The 22,854-nt window shown below is 40.3% G+C and overlaps 2 protein-coding genes across 4 annotated transcripts in view; both read left to right on the top strand.

Moving 5' to 3' along the window:
- rnf19b (ring finger protein 19B) overlaps positions 1 to 8,663 on the top strand; it is a 39,530-nt gene extending 30,867 nt beyond the window's left edge. For all 3 annotated transcript variants that reach the window (XM_023345103.1, XM_023345105.1, XM_005802845.2), the window contains 7 exons: positions 3,197 to 3,341; positions 3,427 to 3,589; positions 5,361 to 5,475; positions 5,557 to 5,697; positions 6,266 to 6,455; positions 6,540 to 6,674; positions 7,466 to 8,663. In XM_023345103.1, coding sequence (XP_023200871.1) covers positions 3,197 to 3,341; positions 3,427 to 3,589; positions 5,361 to 5,475; positions 5,557 to 5,697; positions 6,266 to 6,455; positions 6,540 to 6,674; positions 7,466 to 7,883 — 1,307 coding nt within the window. In that variant the 3' untranslated portion in view covers positions 7,884 to 8,663. The remainder of the gene's footprint in view (positions 1 to 3,196; positions 3,342 to 3,426; positions 3,590 to 5,360; positions 5,476 to 5,556; positions 5,698 to 6,265; positions 6,456 to 6,539; positions 6,675 to 7,465) is intronic.
- Positions 8,664 to 11,130: 2,467 nt separating this feature from the next.
- Positions 11,131 to 13,987, top strand: ndufs5 (NADH:ubiquinone oxidoreductase subunit S5). The gene is made up of 3 exons (XM_005802846.3): positions 11,131 to 11,238; positions 12,385 to 12,604; positions 13,791 to 13,987. Exons 2-3 carry the CDS (start codon positions 12,389 to 12,391, stop codon positions 13,893 to 13,895), a joined length of 321 nt encoding a protein of 106 aa, XP_005802903.1. The 5' UTR covers positions 11,131 to 11,238; positions 12,385 to 12,388; the 3' UTR covers positions 13,896 to 13,987.
- Positions 13,988 to 22,854: the final 8,867 nt, after the last annotated feature.

The raw sequence follows: 22,854 nt of genomic DNA, 5'->3' as shown, positions 1-22,854 counted from the left end.
ATTAGATTAAAATTAGTTCCAATTGATTAATTTGTCCGCTTAGACTTTCTTTTAGTGTTGTAGTTTGGCCTCCATCCATCTGAGGGCGCCATGGTGATTCTTAGCGGAGTCGGTTGATACAAAAACAAAGATGGCAGCGCTATACTAGGAGAAGGAGTAACAGTTAAAACAGAGAGTAGAACGGCGCTTAGGGCCTTTGTAAATAATAATAATAATAATTTAAAAATTAGTTAATTTCAGCCATAAAATTCAAAACTTTTTAGATGAATCTTGGAAATTTTCTAGAAAAAAACAAACTATTTTTGAGTTTTAAAAGTTAAACATTTTTAAATTCTGAAACTCAGAAAATTTCTAAAATACAAATTTTCCTAAGAAATTTCCAAAACTAATCTTAAAATATCTTTGTATTTTCTATCAAATTTCTGACATTAGTCTCAGATTTTGCTCCTTCTACAGTGGTCCTAAAAAAATCTGCTGGCTCTGGTTTTGTGATCCAAAATGCAGTTTTTACTGTTTTCTTTTGAAATATAAACACCCAGTAAGCTCCTTACTTCTGTAAGAAGACGGGGAATTAAGTGTTTCTAGTATTTTATTTTTCTCTTCAGCAGTCTAAGAGGTTCTTGTTTTGTTACAAAATGTCTGAGTTTAATGATGCGAGACAACGGCGGTTTTTGGTTTTAATAGAGCTGATTAAAGAAAGTCATCGGTCGATAAACTAAACTCTGTCTGCTTCTGATGCAGCAGATTAAGCAGACTGTGCAGAGACTTCAGCAGCAGCATTTCCTGTTTGAAACCATCATTTTCACACCTTTCAGAGACTCTGACTTTGTCAACTTTATCACACGTCCATCTGCTCAGTCTGTCGGCTTCAAAGCTGTGTGATGCAGAAGCTGTGCTGCGTTCCCACCGCTGGAGGAAGTGTGAAGTGTTTAAATCAGTCATCTGTTTCTATTCTTAGCTCTGCAGCGTCCTGCATCCTGTCAAACCTTAAATGTCATCAAAGCTGCAGGTCAGACGCAGGATCATGTTTGGAGCTGCTGCACAGCGAATGCATTCAGCACAGCAGCTTTAGTTTGTTTCAGCTACAGATGTGCAAGCTTGATGCGTTTCTCACCTTGCACATTGAGCTTTGGTTTTGGGTTTTTTTTCTTTTGTTGCTCGAAGGTTTCAGATGATCAAACTAATTTTAACAGCCTGAGGAAATGGAAAAAGCAGATTAAAGATCCCAAAGCAACAAATCATTGACATCCATCAGTCGGGAGAGGGATAAAAGTCATTTCTGAGTGTTTGGGCTTCCAGAAAAACATTGGAGAAGATTCCCTGGAAAACATTCAGTGGACTGATGGAGCTAATTTCATTCCTAGTCAAACACGGTGGTGGCAGTATGATGGTCTGGGCTGCTTTGGAATAATTTGCTCTCTCCTGAAGGAGAACGACCAGGGATGCTTCTCTCTTTCGGAGTGGCTAAAAACAAAAGGTTTTTGATTGGCCTAGTCAAAGTCTGGACCTTAAACAGAACTTTTATGATAGAAAATTCTGATTTTAAAAGTTCTGTGAAGCAGAGTGAGACATATTTCCTCCCCAGTGATGGAAAAGATTCATAATTATAAATTAATAAGTTACATGTGTTTGAACTGAAACATTCAGGGGGAAAAAATCAGAAATAGGAGAAAACTGCAACAACTGCACTGCAAAAACACAAAATCATACCAAGTAATTATAGGAAGATTTTTAAAATAAGATGTAGGAGTTTGTTTAGAGTGAATATTTTATCCCACTGAAAAATTATTTCACTTAAATCATGGAAAAATATCATAAGTTAAATAATCTGCTAGTAGAACTAATACTTTTAAAATCAATATTAATGAATTAATGACTCTAAACAAGCTCCTGTTTCTGCTAAAACTTACATGTAAATTAGTTTTGTCTTATTTCAAGTGCACTAAGATATTTGCAGTGGAAACTAAAACACTTGGTAAGATTTTGTGTTTTTGCAGTGCATATTTTCTCCGTAAAGACACAAAACTGAAAACTATTTTTGGTCGGGTTGTGAGAAAAAAAAGTCCCAAATTTATATGAACTTCCTGTTTTGTAGAGATCAAGAACATCTGCTTGTAATTAACATGAAACTCGTTCTGGGCCAGACGTCACCAAGCATCACTTCTGTTTCCTCTCATGCAATCTGACAGACACGGAAAAACCAGCAGAAAGAAACGGAAAAATGTGGAAATGTGTTTTTACTGTGATGCAATCAGAAACACACCGCAGGTAAAACACCGCAGGATGAATCCATATCTACATGAATTCATTTAATCCTGTTTTGATTAAAAATCCATCCAGTAAATCCTCCAGCTGCCAGTTTTTATCTGCTAATCTTCAGTCCTGCGCCAAGTTTTCAGAAGGAAAAACCCCTGATGCTGTTTTTATTGAGGCATTTTTCAGCTACTTGAATCAACAAACTTGTCTTATTTCAAGGCTCCAAATATCCTCCGGTGTGATTATCACCCCGATGGAGAGTTTCTCAGCTTGCAGATCCTTCCTGCAGCGGCTTGAGAGTTTTATTTGTTTCTCAACAACCGGTCATTTCCTGGCAGCAGATAGAAAAAAACATGATTAGTTTCTATAAATGAAGCCCAGCTTCAGTTTTGGTTTCTTTAGAAGATGTTCAGAAAGGTTTCATGAAGTTCAGAGTTATTTATAAAAAAGGGAACTATAAGAAAAAAGTCCTTTCAGATGACTTGGTGGTAGAAAAAACTCCCGTCTCCCTCAGTTTTCCTGAAAACTGTGCAACCTCAATTCTCGCAGCGTCTAGAGCTTCGGTTCTGTTAAGAGGTTAAGAAATGTTCCATGAAATACAAACTTACAAACGTTAAAAGAAAAGTGTTTTCAGATGATTTAATGGAAGAAAGAACTCCTGTCTCTTTCAGTTTTTCTGTGCAGTCTCAGTTTTCTCAGCATCTGGGAAATTGGTTCTTCTGAAAGAGGTTCACAATTGTTTCATTAAGTATTTTTAAAAAGTAACAGTAAGAAAAATGTGCTGTCAGAAAATTTAGTGGAAGAAAAAACTCCCATCTCAGCATAAACTCCTGGAAGCAGCAGTTTAATGAATTAGAGGATCTGTCAGAGGTCCGATGTTCCCTCTGGTCAGACGTATCCTGAGGCGGAACCTTCTGACCTCGTCTCCTTCTGTTTCCAGCTGATGACATCAAGCCCTGCCCTCGCTGCGGCGCTTACATCATCAAGATGAACGACGGCAGCTGCAACCACATGACCTGCGCCGTGTGCGGCTGCGAGTTCTGCTGGCTCTGCATGAAGGAGATCTCGGACCTGCACTACCTCAGGTAGGCCCCGCCCCTCGCCTCGCAGCGCCGCGCCGCGCCATTGATGGTGGGTGAACTCACGTTGCTCCTCTGCTTCCCGCCGCAGTCCGTCCGGCTGCACCTTCTGGGGGAAGAAACCCTGGAGCAGGAAGAAGAAGATCCTGTGGCAGCTGGGAACGCTGATCGGAGCGCCGGTCGGGATCACGCTGATCGCCGGCATCGCCGTTCCCGCCATGGTCATCGGAATCCCGGTTTACGTCGGCCGAAAGGTGAGCAGAGTTCTCACTGAACACAATTAAAGCTGGTTTGTGTTTCTGATGTTCACTACAAACATTTGAGTTTATTCACTGGTATTTTATGTTTTAAATTATTCAAAAAACTTAATTTGTTTGCTTCATTTTTGAATTAGTAATAGAAAAACAGAGAAGAGAAAAATCTTAAATATTTGTTACTTTTGTTTTATTTTTTTTACTAAATTTAGTTTTATTCTATTTAAATTCAGGACTTTTCTATATTTATTTTAATTTTGCTAACATAACATTTTCTACATTTATTTTTTGTAAATTAATATTTAATTTCCATGTTTAGTGATGGAAGCAGGTGAGGGTGAATTGAAAAGAAAAGCTGAGTAACAGACATTTAATCGGTTTTAATTATCTGTGCAATAGTGAAAGTAACTTTGATAAATAAAAGTACAAATATTTCCTTGAATTTCACAACCTGCCATAACTCTTATTTGTTAAGTCAAATGAATATTTCCAAGGTAAAACTTCGGCCAGCGTTTCCATTTTTGTGCCGTTTCGCGCTGCATGCGGTGATTTAGCAACAGGAAGTGGAGGGAAGGTGACGGGACTTTTCCAGGGGAAATGACTGAAACATCAGCTGTGTGTTCAGCGCCTTCATTTGCACAACGTTATCTGATACGCGTGCAAACATCTTTATCAGTTCCAGCGAACACAGCTTCGTCTTTCCCGCACAGAGATCATTCATTCATTCATTCATTCATTCATTGGTTGGTTCTCTCGTTCATTCAGGTTTATGGTCAGTTCTCTGTCACCTCCAGGCAGCACAGGAAACAAACCACAGACTCACAGTTGGTCTGTCACAATCCCCCAGCGACTATCTGGAACTTACAGCGTTGCTCAATGCTGCTGCTGAAGTTTCACTTTGACCTCAACGATGTCAGTTTTCTAGAAATGACCAAAGCTGGCCTCAAGCTTTCAGCTAAAGCAGGCGAACATCAGCAAAGTGTAACAAGTTGTTTCTAAATGAGGAGAAGTGCTTTAATCTCTCATTTGACACATTTTCTTTTATTTCTGGTGTTTCTTGTGTTTGTTTATAAATATTAAATGAGATGCGATAATTTCCAGTCATGGACAAAACAGCGTTTACTGGAACAGGGTTGTGTGTTGAAAGCCGAGCCAAGGCCATGTTTGTGCTGCACTTATTTCTCTTTACCTCCATCTTCTGGCTGAAGGTGGAACTGCACATTCTTCCCATTTTTATGTTTTCAAGAGTTTAGATTGTAATTTATCCAGACTCTGGTTTTCTTATTGACATAAAACATATTAATAAAGGCAGATCAGGAAGCTCTTCTGCTGATGCTGTTGTAAGATCCTGGGTGTCCAGATGCTGTGATTCTCCTTTGTAGAAACAATTGGGCTCTTTCTCAGTGTCGAACATTTAATTTCCATATTTAGTGATGGAAGCAGGTGAGGGAGAATTGAAAAGAAAAGCTGAGTAACAGACATTTAATCGGTTTTAATTATCTGTGCATTATCTTTTCAGCTGTCCTGCACTCTGCACGTTTCAAAATAAAACGTTTCCAAAACATTTTACATTTTCATAACTCCAATTTTCATTCTTACACTATCTTGTTTTAAAGTGAAATTTATGAATTATTGTAAACCTAAAGTTTGAATATAAATCTGGGTTTTTCTACTGGCTGTTCTTTGTTTTCTGATACACAAGTTCAAATTTAGCAAATTACCTGAGAAGTTGTGATGTTTATATGAGATGTTATTGGGGTTTTTTTTGCAGATCCACGCTCACTACGAGTTGAAGAAGGCGTCTCGCCACAGGAGGAACCTGGCCATCACGGGGGGCGTGGCCCTGTCGGTCATCACCGCCCCTGTCATCGCAGCCGTCAGCGTCGGTAAGAAACGCTGGTGAATCTCTGCTGCTGCCTGAACACAAAGACGAAGCAGATCTTCTAAAAACCTTGAACTGCTTCCAGGCATCGGCGTTCCCATCATGCTGGCCTACGTGTACGGCGTTGTTCCCATCTCGCTCTGCAGAGGAGGCGGCTGCGGCGTCAGCAGAGGGAAGGGCCGCGGCGTGCGAATCGACTTTGATGAAGACGACGGACCAATCACAGGTGAGCTTCTGTCCAACCTTAGGCTGCATTCAGACCGTCCTAGTTTAGTCCACTATAATCCAACTCCAGTCCGTTTGCGTAGAAAGTCCGGTTCGTTGTGGGAGGTGTGACTGATGTCCACTGTAGGTCTCAGTTAGTTGAACTGGGGTTTGAAGTGAACAACAGTGCAAGGCATTCTGGGTAAATAAAAACCTCAACAAACTGGTGAGTTTAGCACTAAAGGAGAAAAGGCTCATGATCAAAAGAGGAAACCTCCAACCGCTAAAATCTGATGCAACTCCATTTTTGTTTCCATTTGGTGAAGAACAAAGTTGTCTTCTTCAGAGGTTTTTGTGTCGTTTCCTTCAGTGGTTCTTGGTGCAGCGCCCCCACAGGCCAGGAGGTGAACAAGCTTTTCAAAGGGTTTGGTTAGTTTGACACCAACCAAACTCTCAATGTGAAAGCAAAAGAGGAACCAATTTAGCCATTTCAGTATTCCCTGAATCTACCGACATTCAGATGTGAAAACAGCCAAATAGATTTATCTTCTGGATCTTACTGGGTTTATTTTCTCTCTCTGACTCTGCAGTGGCGGACGCGTGGCGAGCCCTGAAGTCTCCGAGTCTCGGAGAGAGCAGCCTGGACGGAGCGGTCAGCGGTCTGAGCACCACGTCCCCCAGCGAGGGCCTCTCTGTGGCCCCTGGGAATCTGGGAGACACTCCGCACTTCAACACGCTCGCCGGCGGCGCTTTGGGGACCCGAACCAGCAAGTACAACAGGTGAGGAGTCAGGTGGTTCTTTTGTTTTTATTGACTCTAACCGATCTAACTGATATCCTGACTGGGATGTTTTTGCTCCTCCAGGTTGGAAGTTCAACCAGGGGAACTGGCTAAGGAATCAGCCCAGAGAGAGACGGGAAGTCTGGGAGCAGGAAGCGACTGCGCCAGCACCCGAGGGATGGCCGGATCCATCATTTCCTCTTACACCTTACCCGACAGGTGAGAGGATGACTGACTGACTGAACGGCATCATGGTAGCTTTCAAGAAAAACAAAGTTAACTTTTTGGAAACATTTTCACTGGTGTAAAATAAGGACAGTGATGGGACTAAAGATTCCCCACCTGTCAGTCTTAAAACTGCAGCGGGCAAACTGGTACCAAAGAGGTCCAGAAGTCTGTGGAGGTTCAACCTCTTCATTTTAGATTTTTGGTTTATTTTAGAGCAACATACGCTGCACATATTTCCAGAAACATCCTGGTTTCAGCTGCCTCTGCTCAGACACTGGAGTTGATCTCAAAGAGATGAGCAATAAATGCTCTTTGGCTCATTTGCATGTCTGTTCTCTGGAAACGAATGTTGTTCAAAGTGTAAAAGAAACGTGTTTTCACACTGTGGTTCATGTTGCAGGACGAATTAGATTGCATTTTATCATCCTTATTAAAATAATCTCAAGTATTTGAACTGGTCAAACCTCAACTACAGCGTCTACACTCCAACAGTTGTAAGGTTTTTGGGAATTGGGGCCATTTTGTATTAAAAGAGCAACATATTCTTTAAAACTTACTTTAGTGTCAGTAAGAACTTACCTGTGGGTAAAACTCAGGGCAGCTGGGCGTCTTGCACCGGCCACCAACTACATGTCTGATGAAGAAGAGTGAGCTGTCAGTGTTGAATATAAAATGAGGCTGGCATAAATTTAATATTTCTTTGTATTCCTGGATTTTTAAAGGACTTCAGTTCTTTTGATCCAGAAGCCTCACGCTGACTGACTCGTCTTAAATCTCCTCAGGGACTGCACCAACCTGGAGATCCAGGTGGACATCGAGACCAAACCCAGTCATCTCTGCCTCACCAGTGAGGAGGACCTAGCTCCACAGGCAAGCTCTGCTGCCATGGCGACTGCCTCAGGAGGGGAGGAGCCTCAGGACTGCAGCTCCAGAAGGGGCGGGGCTTTGGGACTGTCGCCAGGGGCATCAATCAGGGAGGGGCTCAGAGACGTGACCCTGGCCCAGCCGGAGAGCATCCGCAGCGACCTGGAGATGTCGGACACCCAGTCGGATGACATCGCGGAGCTGACGTCGGACGACTGCGACTCGCCTCATCCCAAAAGCTGCCAGCAGCTGCAGCCTCCCTCCTGCAGATCCCTGAACCCCCCCACCGACGGCCTTCACTGTCCTGCGGACAGCAACGTCATCCTGTACGTCTGAGAGGCACAGCTCTCAGGATTGCACAAAAACTGACAAAACCCTGAACATTTACCTTCAAACTTTGTTTCCTTTTCCTCCTATCATCTCTCGTCAGCTGCTTTAAGGTCTGAAACACGGATGCAGGTGTTTGTTTCCTCCTGTCTGTCTTATCGATCTACCGGCCAGCCTCCTTTCTGAGTAAATGGTCAGGGTTCTACCTCTGAGATTTGTTGTTTACTCTTTGGTGCAAAATGCCTTGGCTTCTTAAGCAAAAAAGAAAATGAAACAAAAAAGTACAAATTTATAAGAAAAAATACAAAAATGAAATGTTAAAATGGGGTGAAAGTTACCAAGCACAGCAGAAAGAATCAGACTGGAGAAGAAACTGATGTGTGTTTGAATGGAGACTTACAGCTTTTTTCTGCTTCTGCTGCTTCTGCCATCAACAAAAGTATTGTTTGTTTGTTTGTTGTTTTTTTTGCATCGTGCATGAGTCTGCATGAGCCATTTCTCACCTGGAGGTTTTAAAAAGGCAGCGTGTTTCTCTTATACAGTTTACCTTTAGAGGACGAAGCCGCACTTGGATGTTGCTTTTCCTTCTGGAAAGAGGATGAGGAGTAGAGAGGAGGAAGGAAGGAAGGAGAAAAGGATGGAAGGAAGGAAGAGTTTGCACACGCTGCAGAAACAAACAAATGAGAGATCTGATGACGATGGACCAAAACAGCTCAGAGGAAAAGAAACATTTATACAAATCTGAACCAAGTCTGTGAGTCTAAGATGATTTTTGTAAAAAAAAAAAAAGCCAAAAATATTTAGATGATTTTATTGTTGCTTAATCGTTTGAAACATTTTGTAGCAAAACTACTGAATAGTTTTATTTAATTAAAAAGTATACCTGTATAAATATATAAAATATTCTAGAATCACATAAATTTTTATGTTTAGTGAGTGACAATCACAGATTCTTTGTCTATTCAGCCTAGACAAAGGAAAATATTGATTGTTCTCATGTATAAAGATATCGATATCAGTTATCGGTATCGGATATGATGCTGTTTTGTGCCCTTTGATATAAACTTTCTGAAGACTGCAAGCCAAAAAATTCCCCTTTTAGAAAGAAATATTTACCTAAAACAATCAATAAACTTATTTCAACATGTTATTGATGAGCATTATTATCAGTAATTGCTGAAACAGGTATTGTAATATTGGTATTGGTTATCAGTATCGTATATCGTACCGTTTCATGTCTTTTGAGTTACCCTTAATGTAGACTGGCTAAATAAAAAAAAAATACTTTTGGATAGAAATATTTACTTAAGTCAAACAAATTTATTGAAAAAATTTAATATTGAGCAAATTATTGATTATTGCTGAATCAAGTATTGTTATATTGGTGTTGGTTATTGTCCAATTATCTGAGATGTTTAATTTAAACCTTCTGAAGACTCCTTAAGCCAAAAAAAACCCTTTAGGGCAGAAATATTTACCTTAAACAAACAATAAACATATTTGAACATGTTATTGAGCAGCTGGTTTAAATCATTTGTCATAAATTCTAATTTTTCAGGTCGTTCACATAATGCAATAAAAATTACTTTTAGCTAGAATCTGAACTGTCAGGCTGCTTCTCACACATTTCGTCCGTCACAACTCTCCCATACTTTGTTTCTGGTCCGTGTCGTGGTACCAGTCTGGCCGCTCACTGACCAGTAGGGCTGGTTTTGGTGGTTCTTGCCTTGTAAAATGGCACCTGTCCAACCCAGTTTTATGTGCATGAATGACAGAACATGTGATGAATGTATTGGTGTGATCCACTTTGTCTTTTTTTTTTTTTTGACTGAGCACTTGTGCACTTTATCTGAATGTCTTATTTATCTTTTTTAATGTGCTTGACATCATCTGTTGCTGTAAACATGTTTACTTGAGTGAAAAACAAAAGTCTGTGGTACAACCAAAAAAAAAGGAACATTTCTGTTGGATGGAATGAGAGAAACGTTTGCCTCCAAAATTTTATCACTCAGTATTTTTGACCTTAAATTGTATTTTTTGTGTCTTTTTTTTAATCAACGCTGTGATGTAAGAACTAAACATAATTTATTATATTTCATTCCTTTTTATAACTTTGTGTTGCTCTGGTCAGCCAGTATCACTTGTGAACTCGTCGTTTTGGAGCCAAACCGTGAGCTTCTCTCAGTCACAGCTTGACCCGTTTCTTAGCTTTGGATCACCTCCGTGCTTCTGTTTGAAGAGGTTCCCGGGAACCTTTTTCTCCATCTCAGAGTAGCTTTATGGATTCTGCTGCTTACGTGACTTGGCGGTGCTGTTTCTGTCTACATACGTCACTGGTTTTTGCCTATTGTTCAGAATAAACGAATGTACCACAGACGGAAAACTGGGACTTCCTGAAAGAGTCCGAATGAGTGTTACGTCCCTTTAGGAACACAGGTGGTTCTGTCTTTATTTGAAATGGTTTATAGATAGCAATATTTAAGTGTTATAACTAAAGGAACTGTGTTTTTTTTTTGTTTTGTTCTTGTTGCGGTTAAAGCCTCCGTTTGATGAGAGGCTGAACATGCAGGACTGTGAGACTGGAGTCTTTTTTGGGGGAAAATGAATAAATAAACACAATTTTATGTTGCACCAAAGCCATGTTTTGTTGTCTGTTACAATAGCCATAAAAACAATAATGATTTTGCTGCACAACTTCACATCAGCTGTTTTTTCTCTATTGACTTGCAAAACTTTTCCAAACTTCTCGGAGTGTGTAGACATTTTTTCATTAGAATTGTTGTGTGTATTTTGTTTTAGACATTGACTCATTGGGATGATAACAAATAAACTCCATCTCAAAATTTGTAGCAGACACCTGCAGGCTTTGAAAGTTCAATAAATTCATCAACCTTGGCAAAGTCTAAAAAGCATGATACTGCCTCCACCGTGCTTCACTTTCAGTGATATACCGTATGGACTTTTGGTTTCCTGAGCTTTAATTACAGTCAATGAGCTAAAACCTTCTTCCTGCAATTGCTAAAATGTTTATGCAATTATAACAAAAACAATATGAAAAGTACAATAAAAAAATCTTCACATAAAATATCCTTCAAACTACTAATTCGTCAGTTACAAAAAAAAAACAGGCAAATAAAATATAATTGGAGAATAAGAAGACAAAAAACATTTACATTTAAATGTGTAAAGTACGGTATGTATTTTTGTCACCGGCTTCTACACCCCGGATCCTCCAGGAGGCGCTGTTGCATCTCGTAACCGGATGTACAGCCCAGAAGAAAACGACTTTGCGGCTGGGCCGTGTGTTTATCTGCCGTAAAGCGGAGGAAGGTTAAAGTAACTCGGATAAAAGAGTCAAAACTGGGTAAATTAAGACGTTTGAATGCTTTTCTTTTTACTTTCTGCTGTATGCAAATGCGGCTCATCAGAGTTTAGTTATTTGGTATAAAATCGTATTTTTGTGTGGATTTAGGCCCGTTAGCATTAGCTTACTGTCATTGATGGAGAATCTACGGACATATTTCAGTCAGTACTCTCTGTTCTAATTAGATCCACGCTACTCATTATATAAAACCTTATGTTTATTGTAAAAACGTTTTTGTTTTAAGTTGACTAGACGTTTCCGAGCCTCTTGTGTGTATATGTATCTGTTAGCCGCTTGGCTAACACGGAAAAATCTTCACTGCAGCCGAAGAAAGAATCTTTTCTTACTGTTTCCGGATATTAACCCACTTTAGAATTGTTTTTGTTCATTTAAAGTCTTTTTACTACATCTAGGAAACCTCTCTGCGCCTTTTGTTTCAGATAAATGTCCTTTTTGTTCATTAAGAGAAACAATTTTTCACTGAATGTATGATGTATTAGAATAACGGATTTATTTACGCTATTAGGGATATTTACTCATCATTTGGAGAAAGATGCACAGAACAGTCTTTTTATTTATTTGTATTTTCATGACAAACAGAAGAAAAAAGGACATTTGTTTCACTTTTTCCTTGGGCAAGCGAAGTTGGCAATTTGAAGATATAAAATTAATAGAGAACAGAATACTGAATGTGTGATGTTAGAATATAAATATTATTTCAATGAACCAATATTTTTCAAAATGACGGGATTCTTAAGGTGATCTGTTTACTTTATATAATTCTGAACTTTCATCTATGAATATGTTGACATGAAGTTGAGTTGAATATTTGTATGAAAGTTTTAAAAAATCAAGTCTTTCTTTTTCTGTGTCTTTCCTGATTCTTTTCTGTATTTCTTTTTTCTGCCTTCCTTCCTTTTTCTTTCTATCTTTCTTTATCTGTTTCTTTTTTCTGCCATTTTTATGTCTTTTTTTTCTGCCTACCTTCATTTTTCTCTCTGGTCAACCCCTGTTATTTTGTGGCTATCTGCTCCTGTTCTAGATTGTTCTACAGCCTGAATCATCTTTTATTTTGATATTTTTTTAGTGTTAACTGCTTTCCATCCAACCTTTCCTCTATCTTTTGTTTTGCTCTCTTGTTGGCAGCATCATGCCGTTTGTGGACGTCCAGTCAAGGCTCGGCATCAACGTAGACCGCTGGCTGCTGCTGCAGAGCGGCGAGCAGCCGTACAAGCGGGCGGCGCGGTGCCATGCCTTTGAGAAGGACTGGGTCGAGTGCGGCCACGGCATCGGACAGACCCGGGCCAAAAAGGAGTGCCAGCTGGAGTTTGAGGATTTCTACGAGTGCATGTACCGGCAGAAGACGGTGAGTCCCTCTGGTAGTAAACTCATCAGCTCCAGATGATCAAAGCTTTGACGTGTATTGGATGTATTGGGACAGAATCAGAATTTCTGCTAAATGAGGTCAATAAAACCTCAGGTAAACAATGTGTCATTTTTTTAAAAGCTAGAAATGGTTCCAAATGTGTGGAAAAATACAAAAAACATGAAAATGTATTATTTTAGTAATCAATTATTCAGATACTTCATTGGATAAAAAAGTGGTGCATCCTGCAGGTTATTCAGCCACTTCAGACTCTTTAAACAATATTACAAATACATTAAAAGATGCAAATAAACAAATCAATAAAATGTTTAAAATAAACTTTTAATTGCCTAAATTGCAATAAAAGCATTCTCTTAGTGAACTCTTGATTATTTGTAGCAAAGAATGCATCTGGAGCTAAAAAACTATTTTCTTCTATCCTTGACATCGATATGGTGTAGAGCTGATCTGGTGATTATTATTCAATTAATTTTTTTTTCTTTTACGTAAAAAGTCCCAAGCCGGAACCTTTGTATTCTGTTTCTTGTACACCATAAATCAGACGCACAACATCCACAAACAACAGTTCTGGAAACCGAAGCTGTTTCTCTCGGCCCTCTGGTTTTTAACTGATCCGATCAGACGCAGGAAAAGACTTGTTGTGTTCAAGTCGTGCTGAAAGGAGTTAACCTTCAGCAAAGCTATTCAGGCCTGAAGTAGCATCAATGCTAAACATGTTGCTAGTGCTAATGTCAGCGTCCACGTTTCTGAAGAAGCTTCTTGAATGATCAGGAGTTCCTGAAATAGTTAAACTTTGAAATTTGCTCCAATCTGATGGTTGAAGAACAGATTAAAAACATGAAATTTATTTGTTGTTGCCCTCATATGCTTGTTTTTTCAATAATATTGCAACAAAAATGGTACTTGTATTGAAAATGTTGCTTATTTTGTCGATGCCTAGTTTTCAATTAATTACATAGCCTTCTATTAACTAAATTAAATGTTTCCCACCACTGTTTTCTTTTTTTGTCAAATTCTGACTCTGAAATATAACTGATGTTTATCTGATGTTACCTCCATCCTGGTCCTCTGCATCCTCCCTGTTGGAGGAGCGTCCTGACATGGAGTCGGTGCCTTTCATCCTGTTATCTTCACCTTTGACCTCGTCTTTTCTTTGTCCCTGCAGCGTGAGAGGATGTACGCCATCCGTGCGCAGCGTGACAAACTGATAAAGGAGGGGAAGTACACACCGCCCTCTCACCACACCGGCCAACCTGACCAGAATCCATGAAGGATCTGATCTCAGCTCAGGTTCTGACGGATTTCACCATTTCCTGTTCCGCTGTAAAAATGTGCAAATAATAAATGTTAATACCTACCGTGCTTCTAATGTCGTCTTTCCTTCTTGTTCCATGAACCAGATGTTATCAATTGGATCAGATTCTGTTTTTGTTCCTTTTTGTCATAATTCAATGTTTCAGATAAAAAGAAAAGTTTAGTTTACAGTATGTAGAGCCAATTTACAACAAATGTTATCTCAAGGAATTGAAAGATAATTTCAGTTCATACATTCCAACTGATCTTAGTTATCAAACAGTTTAACAAACCAAGCAGATTGCATCGAGTCAATAGTTGTTTCCATTCACCATATGATTGTGCAAATTTGAATTATGGAAATAAATTTGCTTAAAGCAAATGCCCCAATTTAACTTTTATTTTCCACTAAAATGTTTTTGCGCCAGGATGAGGTGTGTGTGTGTTTTTGTTTGTTTTTGTCGGCTGTCTCAAAATTAATGTATTTCGCAAAACTGAAATGAAAACACTTTTTTCGCGTGAGTCATGATCAATGATTGGCTGTTACTGCAACCGGAAACCACGAAGAAGACGACAGGAAGTGGCAGGAGGATGGTGGTGTTGTGTGTTTTCCCATTAACAAACTTATTCACATGGGATTTAAATCCCTTTTATTTAACGGAAATTCCGCAATTGCAACATTGTGTTTTTCAACATTAGCGGAATATCTACAAAGTTTTGTGCACATTTGTAATGGAAACGCAGATATTTGTTTGCAGCATTCTCTCCTCAGGGACGAACATGTAGCGACATTTAAGAAAACGACCCGAGTAAATAAAAAATGCAATTTTTAAATGATCTCTGTATTTATTGAGTATCCTGGATCTAAGTGGAAAAATGTTCTAGTTGTTAAATCATAAATACGCGATTGAAAAAAACTTGTTTATTGGTCGTTTCACCAAAGACGATCGGCCTGATTATGATACATGTGTAGAAACGAGAAATGATTTAAGAAGTAGGCTAAAATATCTCGAAAAGAAACATGTCTTGCTCTGAACTTAATAAGTTCTGATTAAAACAGATACATTTAATATGGAACATCACAGTAAACCTTGTTAAGTGACAGAAACGCCAAGCGATTTTTGTACGAAGGTTTTCTGGCCACAGATAATCGAGTTCTTGGTTGGACATTTGGAAAAGAAAGGAAGAGTGAGGGGGGGGGGGTGTGGCCTAGTCAAAGTCACCTTAAGCACGCAATTAAAGGTGAGATACTTTTTCACAGCACTGAATGTGTTTGAAGCACATTTTTAACAAAACCATACTACAAATTAATGACATTAATTTAGTCGTTTCCCTTTAGATTTTTGTTAAATATTTCACCGGCATCCTGCATGTTTTAGTTCTCTCCCTGGTACCAACAACCTTTCAGCAGGTCAATGTTCTTCTTAGGCCTTTTAACGAGCCATGATTGGATCCAGGTGCGTTAAACCAGGGAGAGACTAAACCATGCAGGATGTCGGCCCTCAGGGACCCACTTTGGGCCCCCTGTGCTAAACAGCCATCAGACGCTAAAATCAGCTGCTCTCATCAATAACACATCCTCAGATTGATTTATCATTCATTACCTCTGATGAATTATTAAAGGTCCAATCTGCGGTTCTGGTGGTCGATGTTCTGCTGAGCGGTCTGGTTGGATCTGGCAGTAATCTCTCCCTGAGGACGGAGCCCATCATTCATATGCAGGATGCTGCTTTACATGCAGGTTAGAATCCATTTCATCTCGATCAGATCCAGCAGAGTTCATGCGCCACCACTAGATGGCGCCACAAGCTCAGAGAATGGACTCAATAGTCCAGCTGAAATAATAAACTGACCTGCAGCTTAAATGCCTTTTAAATTCATCAGTTTGGAGGTTTGAGATGTGCAATATGTAAGTGTTAAATGTTTCACTTTTTCATTCTACATATTCTGTAGGGATTCGCAATATATCGGCATTAGCATCGGTATCAGTCCGATAAGCAAAATGATATTTATTAAACATGTTTATGTTTCAGGTGGTTTTTTCATGTACCAGTGATACTGGTGTAGTCTTTTTTTTAATTGTGTAAATAATTTTGTTAAATATCAGGTATTGGCCATAACAGCCACATTAATATTGGATATGATATTGATCAAAATTTTTACATCGGTGCTTCATTAATATTTATACAAACCATAAGCATGGCATCGGGTCACAAAGGCTAAACCAGACAGAAATCAGCGGCTCAAAGTGAAAATAGCAGATAATTATTGATACACTGCAGATGATTTACAGCATCTCATGATTTCTTGTTCCTTTATCACATGGATTAAATTGTCTAAATTGAATTTTGTGTCCTCACTATTCGTTGAAGGTCACAAACTGCAGTTTAAGTGGAATAAATTCACGTCTGGATTATCAGCTCAATAATTAGCTAAAGTGGAGAGAATCAGGACCGACGGAGGTTTGAACTTTGAACTTTGCTTGTGTTTCATGCGGCTGCACAGATTTTTAGTGTCTGTTTGTTCAGGTAGATAAACTGATGTTGTGATGAGTTTGAACAGCTGCAACAAAAAAAGTTTTCTTGGCTAATTTCTCTTAGCCAGGGGTCGAATGCTGGGGATTTGACTTTTGGTCACTCACAGCATGCTGACCTTATAAATATGTCAACTTTAGAGAAAATGAAAAAAAATTAAGAAAATAATATGTGGAGTAAATATAAATAATACATAGATCCAATTATTTCTTTTCCTTTTTACATATAAAAGGCAGATTGTGGCAGTGAAAATGATTATTTTGTTTCGCAGCAGAGTTTCCATTACAGGTGTGTGAAAATCTTTGTCAATATTCTGCTAATGTAACAGAAAACAACAGATAACCTCGTGGTCCAGATGTTCTTCTGCTATTTTATTCTCCTTGGGCATACTGTCCAAACATAATATGCAAATTATTCTTTTTGTAGATGATTCTCTGTTGTCCAAAACAGCCGAGTTCTGCTGATCCGATCTCTAAGACTCAGAACCGAGTTGGTTAAAATCTAAGTAGATCCAAAGTTGTTGCTTGGACTTTTTGTTTCAGTTATTTTCTCTTTTCATCTTTTCTTTATTGTTTGCTTGTTCTTTCAAATATGTAAAATTTTCTATAAAAACTCAAGAAATTTTAGATTAATCTCAGAAAATTTCTGACAAAACAAGTTATTTTTGCAAGAGAAAAAAATCAGAACATTTCAAATAAATGTGACTATTGGAACATTTCCCAGTTTCAAAAACTCAGAAATTTCCATGTTGTTTTCTTGAGACTTTCTGAGATTAATCTGAAAATGTCTCAGTTTTTGCCGGAGATTTACTCCTTTTTGTTTACATGCAGTGGCCCTGTAGGTGCAGGATGGCAGCGGACACAGACAGGAATAACTCCAGATATTCCTCCAGATGTAATAATTCGCATTTTGAGGCTTTCCTCCAGCTGTGAGCATAAAGGGATTATTTCAGACCCAGATTAACCGAATCATGTGATGAAAACGCGTGGCTCAGTTTCCCCCCCTTTTTCCTGAGTAACTATGAACATATGAGTCGGTGCTGCAAGTATTCCGCTGTGAACGCCCTCCTCGCTCCAAACCGAGGGGGGAAATGTGTGCGCGCGTCACGCTCTGGCAGAGCTGCGGACATGACGCAGGGGTACACCCGAAATCTCGGTTTCCGCGACGTTTACCACAGTCAATAGGCATGGGTTAAAGGGATGGAGCCGTGAACGCAGCCTATTGAAGAGACGGAGCGTGGACCGAGGAGAGGAGGGCTGTTGGAGGTGGAGGGGGGCTTGTTGAAGGCAGGGAGTGGAGAGAGAGCAGGAGGAGGAGGACAGCCATTACCATCCAGGACCGCCGCTCGCGCTTCCCTCTCCAGCCTCGAATAATCGGCGGAGACGTTTGGAAGAAGAGAGGGAGCGGAAAGCGGGTCGGTGGAGGTGGAAACATCCCTCCATCTTTTCATTCATCCTTCGCTCCAGAGGAGAGGCAGCAGCGGAGGCAGCCGCGCCGGCCTCCCTCGCTCTGCGCTCGGACTCGAGGACCGCTGCTGCCCCGGTGAAGGTAAGCGGCTCCGGAGCTTTCACAAAACTAACATGTTGGTTTTTATTTGTATTTTTTCCTGACCTGTCATTCCATCACATCCAGTCCCGATAAACCCACGAGTTAGTGTTTTATTGGAACCCTATCGGGCATCAACATGTTGATCATTGGCTCAGTGATGATCAGTCATTTCATTTGGTTTCTGTCGCCGTTTGCCTGAAAACGTCCCGTTTCTGCTCATGGTCTGTGCGCTGAAGCTGGAGCCAAGCTGAGAGGGTTTCTGGGTCGTGAGAAGGCTGGACGGCTTTCTCAGCAGCTTCACTCGCAAATGGATAAATGTAATTAGTTGGTGTTACCCATTCTCGGACAAAGAGCCGATTCCCTGCTCCCAGGCTGCTCGTGCGTGCACCGAGCGGTTTTGGCTCCATGTCTGCGGTCCATTCATGCACACAGATCCTTTTCCTCCCAGCGGAGCAGAATGAAGCGGATGAGTACAAAGCAGGTGGACATAAATCACAGCATTACGCACCTCAGGTGTGACTGTCGGTATTGATCCGGGCTGTTCCTGCAGCCAATTAAAACAAACGACACCCTCCATCATCGGCTCCACCTGCATGGATCTCTGAGGAGCCCCGGCATCAATACAACCTGTCTGTCTAAAAAAAAACCACTGGTTACCAAAGAGCAGCCGGAGGGGAGAGGAAAAAATTCAGGATTCAGACCGATCTCCCCTCCTGCTGCTCCGGAGCAGATGGTCGTCCCCGTCCGGCCTTATGCCGGGCCTTCAGCTCCCCGACATGACCAAACTGGCTATTATTTGTCTATTCAGAATCGATTAAATCCAGCATAAACTGTTAGTTCTTGCGATTAATCGAATATAAACACACATTGTGATGAATGAAACCCCTGAGGATAAAGCAGAGTATTGCTGCTGGGGTGTGCAGTAGTTGAGTTTCATATTAGGGATGAAACGATTAATCGTAATGAATCTAAATAAATGTAACCTGCAATAATTTATTAATGGTTAACCGTTAATGAGAGTATACAGACTAAAAAAAACAGTTTGCTGAAAAAGACAACATATTCTGAGCAGTAATTAAGCCAAGAAAGCAAAGATTTTCCAATTAAGATTTAAAACACTCTTCAGACTCGGAGGTGGGAAAGGTCACCAGGTCTGATCATGGATGTTTGGCAGAAACATGCCAGGAAGTGTAGCTGTTGCGTCTCTAGTGGAGAAAACTGGGTCAGAGTTTTATTAGTGATCACATCTGCTCCTCAGATGGAGGGCTGCTGCTCTGTTTGTCTGGTGAACTGGAGATCCCATCAGCCGTCGGTTGATCCCGAACAGGAATGCTGTTCTGGAACGACAGGAGGACATTCCGGCCGTTTGGACCGTTGGGCTGCGAGCGTCAGCTTGACTCCTCGTATCTCTCCGTCCTTCCTGTTGTTTTCTCACCCTGCTTATGCTTGGTCACAGAGTCCCTCTGTTTACATTGGTCCGACCACACACACACACACGCACACACACACACACACACACACACACACACACTGCTCAGCCTGAGCTGTGGGAACCGACCCTGGCTGTGAAATATAAATCAGGAGAGCCTCTCGGACTGAGCTGCTGCTCTTCGTCACGCCGCCCCAGTGTGAGGTTATGTCCTATAAAGGTCAGCTTTCAGTTTGTAGAAGCGGAGGGTTGATTATTTAATAATGCTTTGTTTGAGTTTGTTGAGGAGCATCTTTCTTTCTCTGCATTGAAAGTGAAGGAGATTAATTATTGAAGTAAAGGAAACTGGTTTTAGGTTTTCTCTCATTTCCTTTGCTTCTTGGTGTTTTTTCCACCTGATAGTCCAGTAGATTTGGTTCAATTGGGAACTAAAGTTGTAACATTTGCTACATTCCAGCTGCTGTGGTTCTTTCTCTGCTCTGAGTCAAACCAGCCAAACCCTTTGAGCAACTTGTTCCCCTCCTCGCCTGTGGGGGCGCTGCACCAGAAACCACTGAAGAAAATAGCACAAAAACCTCACAGAGCATAACTTCCTTCTTCACAAATGTAAACACAAAATGGAGTGGCATTAGATTTTTTCAGAATTTCTCTTTTCTCTTTGGTAAAAGACGACAACCCACATCTCCAGCTAGCGCTAGGCTAGCACGTTTGTTTTGGTTGTATTTACCCAGAGTGCACTGCACTGTAGTCTGCTTCCTGCTTTTGGAGTGGTCTCCAGTTTTTGGTGTTCACATTTGCATTCGAACCGCATGGTGCGTCTGCCTACAGACTGTTTGCTTTTTTGGTCGACTTCAGAGTTTGAATCCAATTGTGTTTGAATTATTGAACCAAAGAAAACAGTTTTAGGTTTTCTGATGTTTTCTTTGCATCTTTGCTTCTCAAACTGCTCCTCTCCAGGCATTGACAGAGATTTACAGGAGGAGAGATTACATGACTATCTGGGTCCTACCATGGAGAATTAGAGCCGTTAAGAAAATAAAAGAAACAAAATTACGAGTCATAAGACTATGAAAATAAACTTGTACAGCAATAAAGTGGAAATAATACGAGAATAATATTATGAATAAAGACACACACCCTGGAGAAGTAGAAAACCTTCTCTGAGTTGGAGTGAGGTCCGTCCCCCATTGGCCCAGTTTAAGGCTTCAATCCCACCAGCCCTGTTTAGTCCACTTTAATCCAACTCCAGTTCATTTGTCTAGGAAATTCACTTTTCTTGGGAAGTTGCTTAATGCCTAATCAAACTCTGATTCTGACCAAAAAACAAACTCTGGTTTACCTACAAATCTCAGTCTGGGTTTGGTTGAAGTGAACTCTGAATGCATATCTGAACTCCAAGTGGACTACAGACCGCTCCAAAAACAGGAACTGGACTACAGCGCAGGGGATTCTGGGTAAACACGCTAGCTTAGCACTAGCAGGAGACATTGTTCCTGGTCTTTTTGGTCTTTGTTAATTTTTCTGACAGAAATCCAAGAAACTGCAAGTATTTAATTCCTGTAAAACTTCTGTTTTACATTCTTGGAAAGAAAACTTTGTACTTAAACTGAGATCTTTCAGTTATTTTTAAGTCATATTTGAGTTTATATGCACACTACATCTAAAACCTGTGCACTTAATAAGAAGGAAAGTGGTTTAAAATGTTCAACCAACAACATTTTAAGTTTTAAGTAAACTAGCAGGTGAAATTCTTTATCATTACTTCCAGAAAACTACTTATATTTTTTGTGAAACGAAAGTGGTGACCACATTTTTTCTTTAATTCTTTAATTTTACCAGCATTAAGTGAGTATTTGCAGATTTGTTTGGACTGTAGAAGAAGTGGAAGGTGTCTTCAAGCAGGAAGTGATCTCACTGTTTCTTGTACTGGTACTTTGTTCTTCTTCTTCTACTTCTTGCAGCTGTAATGACACGGTGCGGCTTTGAAGCCTCCGTTCTGGCTCTATTTATAAAACCCTTCGTTTCAGTGCCACTGAGTCACTGTCAGCCAGCAGCAGGGAGGCAGCCACACACCACAGAACCGCAGGGAGTTCTGGACGGGCTTGGACCCTTTTCCTCGCAGCGTTGCCGGGGAGACGGCTGGATCCAGGAAGCGGGGTTTCTGATGGCGGTTTATCCAGCAGCAGCAGGAGGAGGAAGGCTTTTGGCAGCTGGAGTTTAGATGGAAAACACAGATGTTAACCTGAACATCCTCGCTCTGCAACGTTCAGAGAAAAATAAAAGCTCAGATGGAAGTTAGTCTGAACACTTCATAGGGTTTTTCTGAGGCAACTTTGTTTTGTGGTAAAATGTTTGCAGATTAATTGTACAAAAAGTTGATTCCAGTAACTGCAGAGACTTTTATTCTGAAAGATTTGTTGATTTCCTAAAGAAGAAGAGAATAATTTAAAATCCAAAATGAGTAGTTTGATTAGCCTGCAGGGATTTCAGGAGAGCTGAGCTTCTACTCCAGGATCTGCAGGTCTTTAAATCATTTTGCAGCCTCAGGAACTTGGAGGTCTGATTTATTGATCCAGTGATGGACAGTTTGGAGCATCAGGCCTCCAGAGTCCAAATAAACATTCAGACACACATTCAGCTTTTTTACGTCTTTGCTGCGTTTTCTTTTTTTCCATGTGATGCCTGCAGTTCATGCCAGAGAAGCAGGTTGAGGTTTAAAGAAAATGAAGAAGAAGGTTTTAGAAACCTGGTCTCCAAATGTTTTTTTATTTACTCTTTTGGTTCATTCCAGTTTGATACTAGAGTCAAGATTTAAAACGAAATGATAACTACGCCTGTCACAGTAAATCAATTAATCACATGATAAATTAAAGCAAATTCAATCACTTTGATTTGCAGGATTTATTATTTTCTCTCTTTCTACCAAAAAGATGAATAAGTCTTCAGTCTGGTGCTTTGGTCTCAACTAAAACTTTTATCAGTTTATCATCCAGCAAAATTTGTTATTGTGAAAACTCACATGAGAATTTAGTTTTAATTAAGGAGCTTTCACACCAGACATGTTTGGGTCCGATTAATCGTTCCAGTCCTGCCATCATCTCCTCCAAACGGCTGTTCTGGGTCAGGATGACGATATTTAACCTGCTAACTGAGGCATCGAGTCTTTCCACTTCAGCATCATGTTAAAACACACGTGATAATCGATTTAACCCAGTTTTTATTCCTCTTCCTCACTAAATATTTTGCATCATTCATAAAGACTCAATCTCACTCCACACCATCAATGAATTATACAGTTTCTCCTCAGTTTCTAAAGCCTCTGACCTCCTTTTCCCTCATTCATCTCCTCCCTGCAGTGTTGAGGCGTGATGGAGTCGTCAGATGATGATACTCTGAGCGAACGCTCCTGCGTCAGCGAGCCGTCT

This window comes from Xiphophorus maculatus, chromosome 13 (genome assembly GCF_002775205.1).
Source record: "Xiphophorus maculatus strain JP 163 A chromosome 13, X_maculatus-5.0-male, whole genome shotgun sequence".
NCBI lineage: Eukaryota > Metazoa > Chordata > Actinopteri > Cyprinodontiformes > Poeciliidae > Xiphophorus > Xiphophorus maculatus.
This window is presented reverse-complemented; position numbering and strand designations above follow the sequence as displayed.